This window comes from Triticum aestivum, chromosome 4B (genome assembly GCF_018294505.1).
Source record: "Triticum aestivum cultivar Chinese Spring chromosome 4B, IWGSC CS RefSeq v2.1, whole genome shotgun sequence".
Lineage (NCBI taxonomy): Eukaryota > Viridiplantae > Streptophyta > Magnoliopsida > Poales > Poaceae > Triticum > Triticum aestivum.
In genome coordinates this window covers 567777488-567787676 of record NC_057804.1, presented here as the reverse complement: position 1 = coordinate 567787676, position 10189 = coordinate 567777488, and the positions used below count along the sequence as shown (strand labels likewise).

The following is a 10189-nucleotide window of genomic DNA, read 5'->3' as shown; positions in this document are numbered from 1 at the left end:
TTAGTCCCAAAAATAATATAAAAGTGGATAATAAAGCCCAATATTGCCTAAAACAATAGATAAAGTAGCATGGAGCAATCAAAATTATAGATACGTTGAAGACGTATCAAGCACCTCTGAAAGACTGAGCCGGCATATCATCTTGAAATTTACAAAGTCACCGTAGGCACCTCGGGAACGTCTCCTCCCACTTAATGCGCATCGCCAAAAATCCTGAAATAAATCCAGGAACATATGCGAGCACCAGGATTTGAACCTTGGTGGGCTAGGGATACCACAGTCCATCTAACCATCCAACCATAAATTGGTTTGCGTGCCGCACAGTTCAGAAGGTTGCCATCATGTTTCTCAAAAAAGAAGTGTTGCCACATTTTCTCTAACCTTTTTATTTTTATTAATTAAATTTTATATTGTAATAATAGAATTATGGGTTGAGGTCAGACCATCAGATGGTTAGCGACAGAACTGTGTTAATGAAAGTTTCACGGTTATTTTATCTAACCCTTTTATTTTAATTTTTCTATTAATATAATTTAATAACATGATTACTTGTTGTGGTCCCGTAGCTGTCCGATATGAGGAAGGTCATGGGTTCAATCCCCCATCGAGACCAGTCTTTTATTTATTTTTTAAATTTAATTGAAGTTTTTTTAAGTTTTTTTTGAGGGATGAACATAACTTTATTCATCGAAAACCACAGTTTGTGGGATACAGTTTGGATCATGTTGGTTTAGAAGCCACACATGGCGCCCATGTACAAGAGTTAACGAAAATTTAGCTAACCTATGAGCATCTGTATTTGATCTACGACCTTCATATACAATCTTGCTAGTGAAATTCACCGCCCTTGCTCTAATCTCATTGATGATAGAGCCATATGGTCCTCTAGCATTGCTGTGAATGTCAACAACCAATTGCTTTGCATCCGATGCCACAATAAAGTTGTGAAGCACTAGATCCTCAGCCAAAGCATACGCTTCACGACAGGCAATTGCTTCAAGTGTAGCCGCATCATGAACTCCCGTGACCACTAGGGAGGAGCTCCCCAGATAGTTGCCATGCTCGTCTCGACAAACTGCCGCTGTTGCACCTCTCCTATGATGGATAGATACACCGGCATCAACGTGTATTTTGGCATGTCCCAGTGGCGGTGCCCTAGGGCGAGTTCTTCCAGCAGCTCGCCCCTGGTTCCTGGTTGCATTGTGCGTCGTTTGCGGCTTCTCCTTGATGATCTCCAAGTCCATCAGGTACATGTTGATGAATGCATGTGTGGCTCCTGGACTCTGGAAATCTCCTTCATGGATGGCCTTCCTTCTTGCAGACCAGATCGCCCAAAGTGTTACTGCAAGCCTGAGAAAAGCTTCATGCAATAGTGCTTGAATCATAAAGAACAACCAAGATTTTGCGGCTGGTTCCGATGTTAACCTCAGTTGCTCTGCCAGCTCTCCATGAACTAACGCCCAAATGCATCGTGACATTGTGCACTCTAGCAAAGAATGCCGCCACAAGTCTGGAGCGCCACATAGTGCGCATGAGCTTGTCGAAGACATGTGTCGATGTTCTCTGACATCTTCCGTTGGCAGCGAATGCCTAGCAAGCCTCCAGAGAAACATCCTTATCTTCCCCGGTACCTTAGTGATCCACAATGACCTCCAAGAACTGCGCTCACGCGCTGTGTTGGACGGTCCTGCAACTCCCTCTAGCCACGCTTCCCGGCGCTCTTTTGTGTGGACAAGCATTTTGTATGCAGATCTAACCGAGAACAGGCCATATCTTTCATGATTCCAAGCCCAAAAATCTGCAGTTGTTCTGGTGCAAAGCGGGATGCTAGTTATGATTGGTATGTCGATAGGGAGCATAACTTGCTGCAGGCGGTCCATGTTCCAGCTGGCTGTAGTTGGGTCGATGAGCTCGGACACATATTGGGGAGGGTTTGATACCTTGCAACCATATGGTCTCATCATCTCCTCCCTAGGCAGCCAATTGTCAGCCCAGATGCTTGTGGTGGCGCCGTCCCCAATTCTACGAATCAGGCCAATTTTGAGTATGTCTCTCCCTTCTACTATGGCTCTCCAAATTTGGCTTGGGTGGTTTCTGAGTGCTGCCTCAAGAATAGATGTATTTGGAAAATAGACGGCCCTGAGAACACGTGCACTCAATGAGTCTGGCGACTGTAGTATCCTCCACGCCAGCCTAACAAGTAATGAAAGGTTAAATAGCTCAAAATCCTTAAACCCAAGACCTCCCATGTCCTTCGGTTTGGTCATGTCCTCCCAGGCCACCCATGCAGGTTTTCTCTTACCATCCCGGCTTCCCCACCAGAATTTGCGAATCAGCATGTTGAGATGTTCACACAAGCCTCTAGGGAGCTTAAAACATGACATAGAAAATACCGGAACTGCCTGAGCCACCACCTTGACAAGAACCTCCTTCCCCGTCATTGCCATAGTCTTTCCTATCCATCCCTGTACCTTACTCCATAATCGGTCTTTGAGATATTTGAAAGCACCATTTTTTGAAGAACCTACATCCGATGGCATACCCAAGTATTTCTCACTGAGGGTTTCATTAGGGACATTGAGCAATCCCTTAACTTCTGCCCTCACACTATCTGGAACTCCCACACTGAAGAAAATCGATGACTTGTCATAGTTGATCCTCTAACCTATGGCCTGGCAATAACTATCCAACATCTGAAGCACACCCAATGCTCCCTCTCCATTTGCATTGAAAAATAGCAGGCTGTCATCTGCAAATAACAGGTGGCTAACTGGTGGCGCCATTAGAGCCACTTGTATACCACTGTGGTTAGATGACTCTTCTCTGGATTTTATAAGGCACGAAAGGCCCTCTGCTGCTATCAAAAACAAATAAGGGGAGATCGGGTCCCCCTGTCGGATTCCACGTGTAGGTGTAAACTGGTGAAGTTTCTTACCATTGAACAAAACGGAAAATTTTACCGACATGACCATGTTCATCACAATGTTCACCCGGCCTTCTGTGAAGCCAAGTTTTATCATAATAGCCTGAAGATAAGACCACACCACCCTATCATAGGCCTTCGTCATATCTAGCTTCAAAGCGCAGTGTTGGTTCTTCTTAGCTTTGTTCCGTTTCATGAAGTGAAGGCACTCATATGCCGTGATAATGTTGTCTGTGATTAATCTCCCAGGCACAAAGGCTGACTGCTCCTCTGAGATTATATCCGGCAGAACTATCTTCAAACGATTAGAAATAACCTTGGAAGCAATCTTGTACAAAACGTTGCATAAGCTGATCAGGCAAAACCGAGTTAATAACGTTGGTTTTTTTACCTTTGGAATAAGGACCAACATAGTATCATTGATACTTTCTGCAGACTCTGTTCCAGACACAATTCTGAGTACTGCTTTTGTTACCTCATCACCACATACCTCCCAGTGTCGCTGGAAAAGTGTGCTGGAAAGCCGTCAGGGCCCGGTGCCTTCAGCGGAAACATTTGGAACAACGCTTTTTGACCTCGTCCTGTGTGTATGGGGCATTCAAGATGACGTTCATATCATCAGTGACTCTACGAGGTACTGTATCAATAACCTGCTCCATGTTTTGTACACCCTCCGAGCTATATAAGTCAGAATAAAATGCTGATGCAGCTTCCTCCAACTCATTTTGTCCTCCGTGACTCGGCCATCAGGTAGCTGAAGGGATTTAATTTGATTCTTCCTTCGTCTCCTGCTTGCTCTTAGGTGAAAAAAGTACGTATTTTTGTCCCCGTGAGCTAACCACTCTAGGCGAGCTCGTTGCCTCCAAAGAATCTCTTCCCGATGATAGAGCTCGACTAGTCTATCAGTGATTTTAGTTTCCACGTGAGATGGAGCAAAACGCCCTGGAGCCGGTCACAAAGTGTCCAGTTCCTTTTTTAGATTTGCAATTTCCTACCTAACATTCCCAAAGTTTGTCCGCTCCCAGTTTGACAAATCAGTTGAAAGTGCGTTGAGCTTTTCATGCATGGCCGCAACGCTGTCCGCCGGGTTTGAAGTCCATCCAGCAGCGACCACCTGCTGCAGCTCCGGATGTCTCTCCCAGGCTAGCTCATATTTAAATGACCGCGGACCCGATCTGCATGCATGCACGCAGTCTCGTCGTAGTAACAGTGGTGAGTGGTCGGACGATGCAGCCGTTTTATGTTCCAATATTGCATGTGGATATTGGGCGATCCAGCTGGGCGTTGCTACGCATCTGTCCAGGCGCACACGCGTAAACGTCCCGCCCGTAACTTTCTTCTCAAACGTCCAGTTGTTCCCGTGATATCCTATGTCCACCAGTCCGCAAGTATCGAGTGCATCTCTGAATGCATCCATTTGCGCCTAACTGCGTTGCCCGACGCCATCATGTTCTTGGGGTGTAAGTACCTCATTAAAGTCCCCTATAACTGCCCAAGGTAAGTTAGACACACTGACAATGCCCGTCAACATGTTCCATGTCTTGTATCTTTCCGGGACTTGAGCCTCTCCATACACAAAAGTTAATCTACAAGCTGATCCTCCGTCCTCGACAGTAACATCTATGTGATATTCCGAATAGCCAATTACTTCTAACTTTATTGATTCATTCGAAAATATTCCGAGTCCTCCGCTCCTACCAGAGCTACTTACAGCAGAGCTACTATCAAAACCAAGTGTACCAGCAAGATTGTCTACTCTAGAGCCCTCTATTTGGGTTTCAAGGATACAAGCTATAGAGGGGCAAATTGCCTCGTCATATCACGAAGCTCGCGAACTGTCGCGGGTTTGCCAGCCCCACGACAGTTCCAACATATGATATTCATTGCGCTAGGCGCGACCCCCCAGGAGAGAAGCCCGTTGGAAAGAACACTGCGGTTTTTTTAAGTATGCATCGAAAGCACGATCTGGGCTGAGCTGGGCTGGGCTGGGCTGGAGAGGGACGAGGGGAAGAGGACCCTTACGCGCGGCCGAGCCATCACCTAGTTTAGAAGAAGAAGAAAAAACCTGGTTTAGAAAGTACATTCTGAACCCATGGCAAAACAATAACTCATTTCGCAATGCCAAAAAATTCTAAAAACAATTTCACACCGACAGCTTCACATTCTATGCATGTGCAGAAAGTTTCGCGGAAAAACAACTTTTTCTTTGACCTATGCAAAAAAGATACAAAAAGGTGTCGTGGAACACTATTTAGAAGCACTGAAAATTGTCTTTTTCGAGGATTCAAATAAAAAGAGGTTTTCCCACAATATTTTGTGCCGCGCACACATTATGTGAAGATGTATGCATGAAATTTTGTTTTTAATATTTGACATTTTAAAACACGTTTAAAATGCATTCTTTTAAAGCGGGTTCATATGCACATGGGTTCAGGGGGTCCTCACTCTACAAGTGAAGAATTTTTATTTGTGCTCTGTGACAATCCGCACTTCCCGAGATGCAAAGATCATCGTCGACACATAAGACATAAGACATAGGACGAAGAAGATGCGCTTGTGGCTATATCTTGCGTGATTTATCTAGCGGATTCGTGGCAACTTCCTGTGGTTTCAAGTAATACGTGATTGCTGAGAGCTCAACAAATTAAGACCACCACAGCTTGGCCACAGGCCATCCAACAAATAAGTGACAAATTGCACCAAAAAGACGTGTTTTATCACTAATAATCTGTCTCTTGGCCACATTGTCCATAGTTTAAAGCCAGACAGAAACAGTGAACCCGGGTGGGGATTTACTTCCCCTGAAATTTCTTACTGCATAGCATAGAGAGATTCCACATCAAAAATCTCAGTAGAGTGCATTTTCGAGACAACAACATCATCTCTAACAGCCAAAGATAGAGAAGGAGAAATCTGCACCAATTCATCATGCCACAAAACCGCCAACCGATCGCTAAAACTTCTCCTGATGGACAGTTTGAGCTGCACCCAACTCGGACGAACAAACAAACTCGAAGTTTATGGCACAAGCACAAATAGGACAAAAGCGCATCCACACTAACCAAACTGTTCAACACAACCGGCAGTGAATGAGGCTCAAGTTCACTTCAAATTCTTCCTGGGTAGAGAAAGTAAACCCAAGTCCTGGCGCCATTTGGTTATATCATTGTAGCATCAACAACTGCGCGTTAAGCTTCATCAGATGCTGGCAAAGGCCCCCATGCTGCACCATAAGAGACAAGGCTTCATAAGATGACATGATGACTAGAGAGTGCCCTCAAAATCATTTCATTTCTAGCTGTTCAAATGAACAAAAGTGATAGCAGGAAGCATCCACATCACAACACGATTCAATCTGGACCTACAATGCTACAATGAAATCATATCTTTCATTCGGGCAGGCTCGTGGGCAAATGCCAAATGCATACATGGGACTAGGTTATCCTACCCAAAACACCACAGGGATGTTTGGCTTCCAGAGACCTCTTGGCTCACAGCAAAGCTCTCATCACTTAGTTGCTTTACAAACTGCTCTTGGCAATCTTAGGGCCTGATCAGCAAAGCTTTGACTAAGGCTTACCAACTCGTAACACCAATCAGCGAAACATATAATAGAGCAGCCAATGAAACATAAATCTATACATCCACCATCAAATTCTTTGGTCAGCCGCCTAGTTAGTCTGGCTAACCCAATTCCACACAACTATTGTATCCTTGTCTCTGGCTTCTATCAACACAAAGACAAAGATGGCAGGAAAAATCACAGGCCACTCATGGTTGCCTACAATCACCAAGGTATGCAGCACGACTCAACATCTGAATGGTATAACAGCACAAAGAATGGGCTCCTACTTCCTACTCCCTCAGTCCCATAATATAAGAGCGTTTTTTACACTACACTAATGTCAAAAACACTCTTATATTATGGGACGGAGGGAGTACATCTCTACAAATCACCCACAAACTAGACCGCATACAGATATGTATCTACTTATGCAGAAAAATAGAAGAAAAAACTCTACATACTCTTTGACATTTAGGAATCGCATACCACACTAGGAACTCTCAGACTTAAATTATTCAACAATCTAAGCTATAAGCAATAATAGTAGTCGATGGTATGCTTAGCATTCATGACTTAATGTGCGTGTCTGTACCTCCAGTGTAGAAGCTCATGTAGAGACAAGGCTTCATAAGATGACATGATGAGTAGAGAGGAGCACACTGCTCTCAAAATCATTTCATTTCTAACTGACCAAATCAACAAAGCGATAGCAGGAAGCATCCACATCACAACACGGTTCAATCTGGACCTACAATGCTCTAAGTACGCAACAATGAAATCATCTCTTTCATTCGGGCAGGCTCATGGACAAGTGCCTAGTGCATGCCTGGGACTAGGTTATCCTATCCAAAACACTACACAGATGTTTGGGTGCCAGAGACCTCTTGGCTCACAGCAAAGCTCTGATCACTTGACTGATTTGCAAACTGCTCTTGCCAATCTTAGGACATGATCAGCAAAGTTTTAACTAAGGCTTACCGGCAGTAAAGCCAATCAGCACAACATATAATAGCGCAGCCAATGAAATTATACATCCACCATGGAATTCTTTAGTCAGATGCCTAGTTAATCTGCCGGACGCCAATTCCACGCGACTACTGTATCTTTTTCTCTGGCTTCTATAGACGCAAAGACAACATGGCATGAAAAATCACGGGTTACTCATGGTTGCCTATAATCACCCAGGTCTGCAGCACGACTCAACACCTGAATGAATAGTATAACAGCACAAAGAATGGGCTCCTGCTTCCTAACATCTCTACAAATCACCCAAAGGCCAGAAAAATGCGAGCAGACCCACATACAGATATCTATTTAGTTATGCAGAAAAATAGAAGAAAAACTCTACATACTCGCCGATGTTTAGGAATCACATACCACACTAGGAACTCAGCCTTTAAATTATTCAACTATCTAAGCTACAAGCAATAATAGTAGTCGATGGTGTGCTTAGAGTTCATGACTTAATGTGCATGTTTGGAAACAGTTATCTGTACCTCCAGTGTAGAAGCTCATGTAGGGTATGACCTTATTGATGTACCCTCTGTGCACCAACCTTATTGCCTGGTCGCTTTGTTTTGATTTGAGCTGAATTGTGTACAACCCAACCCTTGTCTTGATGAAGATGATACCAACACCTTCCGCAAAACCAACCGCCGACACTTCGGTGTTGTCCACGAGGACAGTACTAGGGAGCAACGGCCCGAGCTCGATGAACCTGCTTCGTGCCCGTCCCGCAGCTCCCCTGGGACCAGCCTCCATTGACCATAGGTAGAGTCTAGGCTTCACCACAGACGCAAACAGCAGCATTCCGTCCTCCACCCCCATGAGCTCAATCTTCTGGTCCTGGACCTCAAATGGCGCCTTGATCACAGATAGCTTGTTCTCAGACGTGTTGTACTCCACGACACTGCCATCCTTCACACAGGGGACATAGACCTTATTTCCCAGCACAGCACTGTGCCCCCTGCCATCGATGACATTCGGGTGCTCGAGGAAGGCCGGGCCAATCCACCTGCGAGTAACTGATGAGTAGAACATGGCGCTGGCTATCCTCCGGTTCCCTGCCACGACGGAGACCACGCAGGCCACGAGGAAAGGGCCGCCATGGCAATCACGGTGGTTGCATCCGTCCTTGGCACAGAGCACTGCAACATTACACGCATCCGGGGACGCTATGTGGGCGTTGATTCTCCAGTGCTCCCCGGTGACGAGGTCGGAGACGACGAGGCGGCCGTTACTCTCAGGGGCGTCGAAGAGGACGAGGCCGTGCCGGGAGTCGAGAGCGCGCCAGTGCTTGCGGTCGCGGCGCACCCGCTGGGGGAGGGCCGCGGCGGCGCGGAAGTGGGACGTCCAGTAGGGCGCTCCCTCGTCGGTGTAGCGGTAGTTGTAGAGGAAGCCCAGCATGGGCGGCGCGTCGCGGAGCCTGCGGTAGGCGGGGGCGAAGTTGGGGTCGGAGACCATGGCCAGCCAGCTCTTGCAGCCGCCGGCGATGCGGACGAGGCTCGCGGGGTTGTCCGCCGGTAGGCGGAGGAAGATCTCCTCCATGACGTCGTCTGGCAGCTCCAGCGTCCGGCGGGAGCGGCGCGGCGGAGGCGGGCTCGTCGCCATGGCCGGGGATTGGGGATTTTGTGGAGGGATTTGGTTTTGGTTTGGGGGGCGAATTCGGAGGTGGAAGACGCCGCGGCGTGCAGTTTTCCCCCCTTTTCTTCTCTTCTTTTGGAGAGAAGAGAAGTGGAGTCGGGTTTTTCCTTTTTCGCCTCGATGGACTCGTGTCGTCTGTGGGTGGCTGGTCACTTACGGGAATGGGCTGGGCGGCTTATACCTGGGCGTATCTCGGGCCGGGCAAAAAAAGCCTGGTGCTAAAAACCCAGGCCTGAGCCCAGCCCGGCCCAACCATCAGGCCTACTAAATCGGGCCCAAGCCCGAGAAAGCCCAACCTGGCCCGGTTGGCCCGGCCTGACTACGCCGAAAATTGCATTTTCTTCAGGCCCGAGCCCGGCCTGATGGCACACTCGGGCTCAGTCCGGCTCGGGTCGGGTCAGGCCATCCGGGCCGGGCTGCCCATGGCCAGGTACAGTTGGGCTGCTGCAATTTTTTTTAACTTGTGATATATATTCATTTTTAATCATGGTTGTATAACGAACATCAAAAATTATATAAAAAATAAGCACTCAAAAGAGGCGAAGGCGTGCCGCCATCATTGGCCCTCCATCGCCGGAGCTGGGCAATTTGTTGTTTATAATATATTGTTGTAAATTATGATTATATGTTGTTGTTTATGACTATGAGTTGTTCAAATTGATGCTTTGCAAATATGGGTAATTTTACCCGTGGGTACCCCCCCCCACCCCCAATCGTTATGGGTGTTGGAAAAAAATGGGTAAGGGTGATGGGTAAGCTCAGGGGGGCGGGCAAGGGTATGGAGTGGCTCCACCCGTACCCATACCTTGCGGGTGCCATCCCTAGCAGGACAAAAAACCTAACAAAGCTCAAAGAAGATAAAGCCCTCCCGTCAGCAAGGTCGGGATCCACCGCGCTTTCATGGCCCGAAACGGACCGATCACTGCGCCGGCGAATGGCAGAGGAACCCTAAGTTTTTTCTTAGAAACGGGAGGAGGCAAAGTCATGCTCCATGCAAAGTTTTTTTAGGGGAATGTTTTGTGAAAACTAGAAATGGTAGATTCCACTAAAATTAAAAA

The 10189-nt window shown here is 46.9% G+C and overlaps 1 protein-coding gene across 1 annotated transcript; it reads right to left on the bottom strand.

The window, feature by feature from the left end:
• Nucleotides 1–5698: 5698 nt before the first annotated feature.
• Nucleotides 5699–9950, bottom strand: LOC123090222 (uncharacterized). Its single transcript, XM_044511628.1, has 3 exons — nucleotides 9937–9950; nucleotides 7985–9276; nucleotides 5699–6146 (listed from the first exon to the last, which is right to left on the bottom strand). The coding sequence occupies exons 1-3, from the start codon at nucleotides 9948–9950 to the stop codon at nucleotides 6112–6114; spliced, it is 1341 nt and encodes a 446-aa protein (XP_044367563.1). The 3' UTR covers nucleotides 5699–6111.
• Nucleotides 9951–10189: the final 239 nt, after the last annotated feature.

What these genes read in the sequence shown, in the direction of transcription:
- LOC123090222 (XM_044511628.1), bottom strand. An exon ending in CATGAGCTTCTACACTGGAG is followed by an intron (nt 6,147 to 7,984) that starts GTACAGATAACT and finishes CTTATGGTGCAG; the next exon opens with CATGGGGGCCTTTGCCAGCA.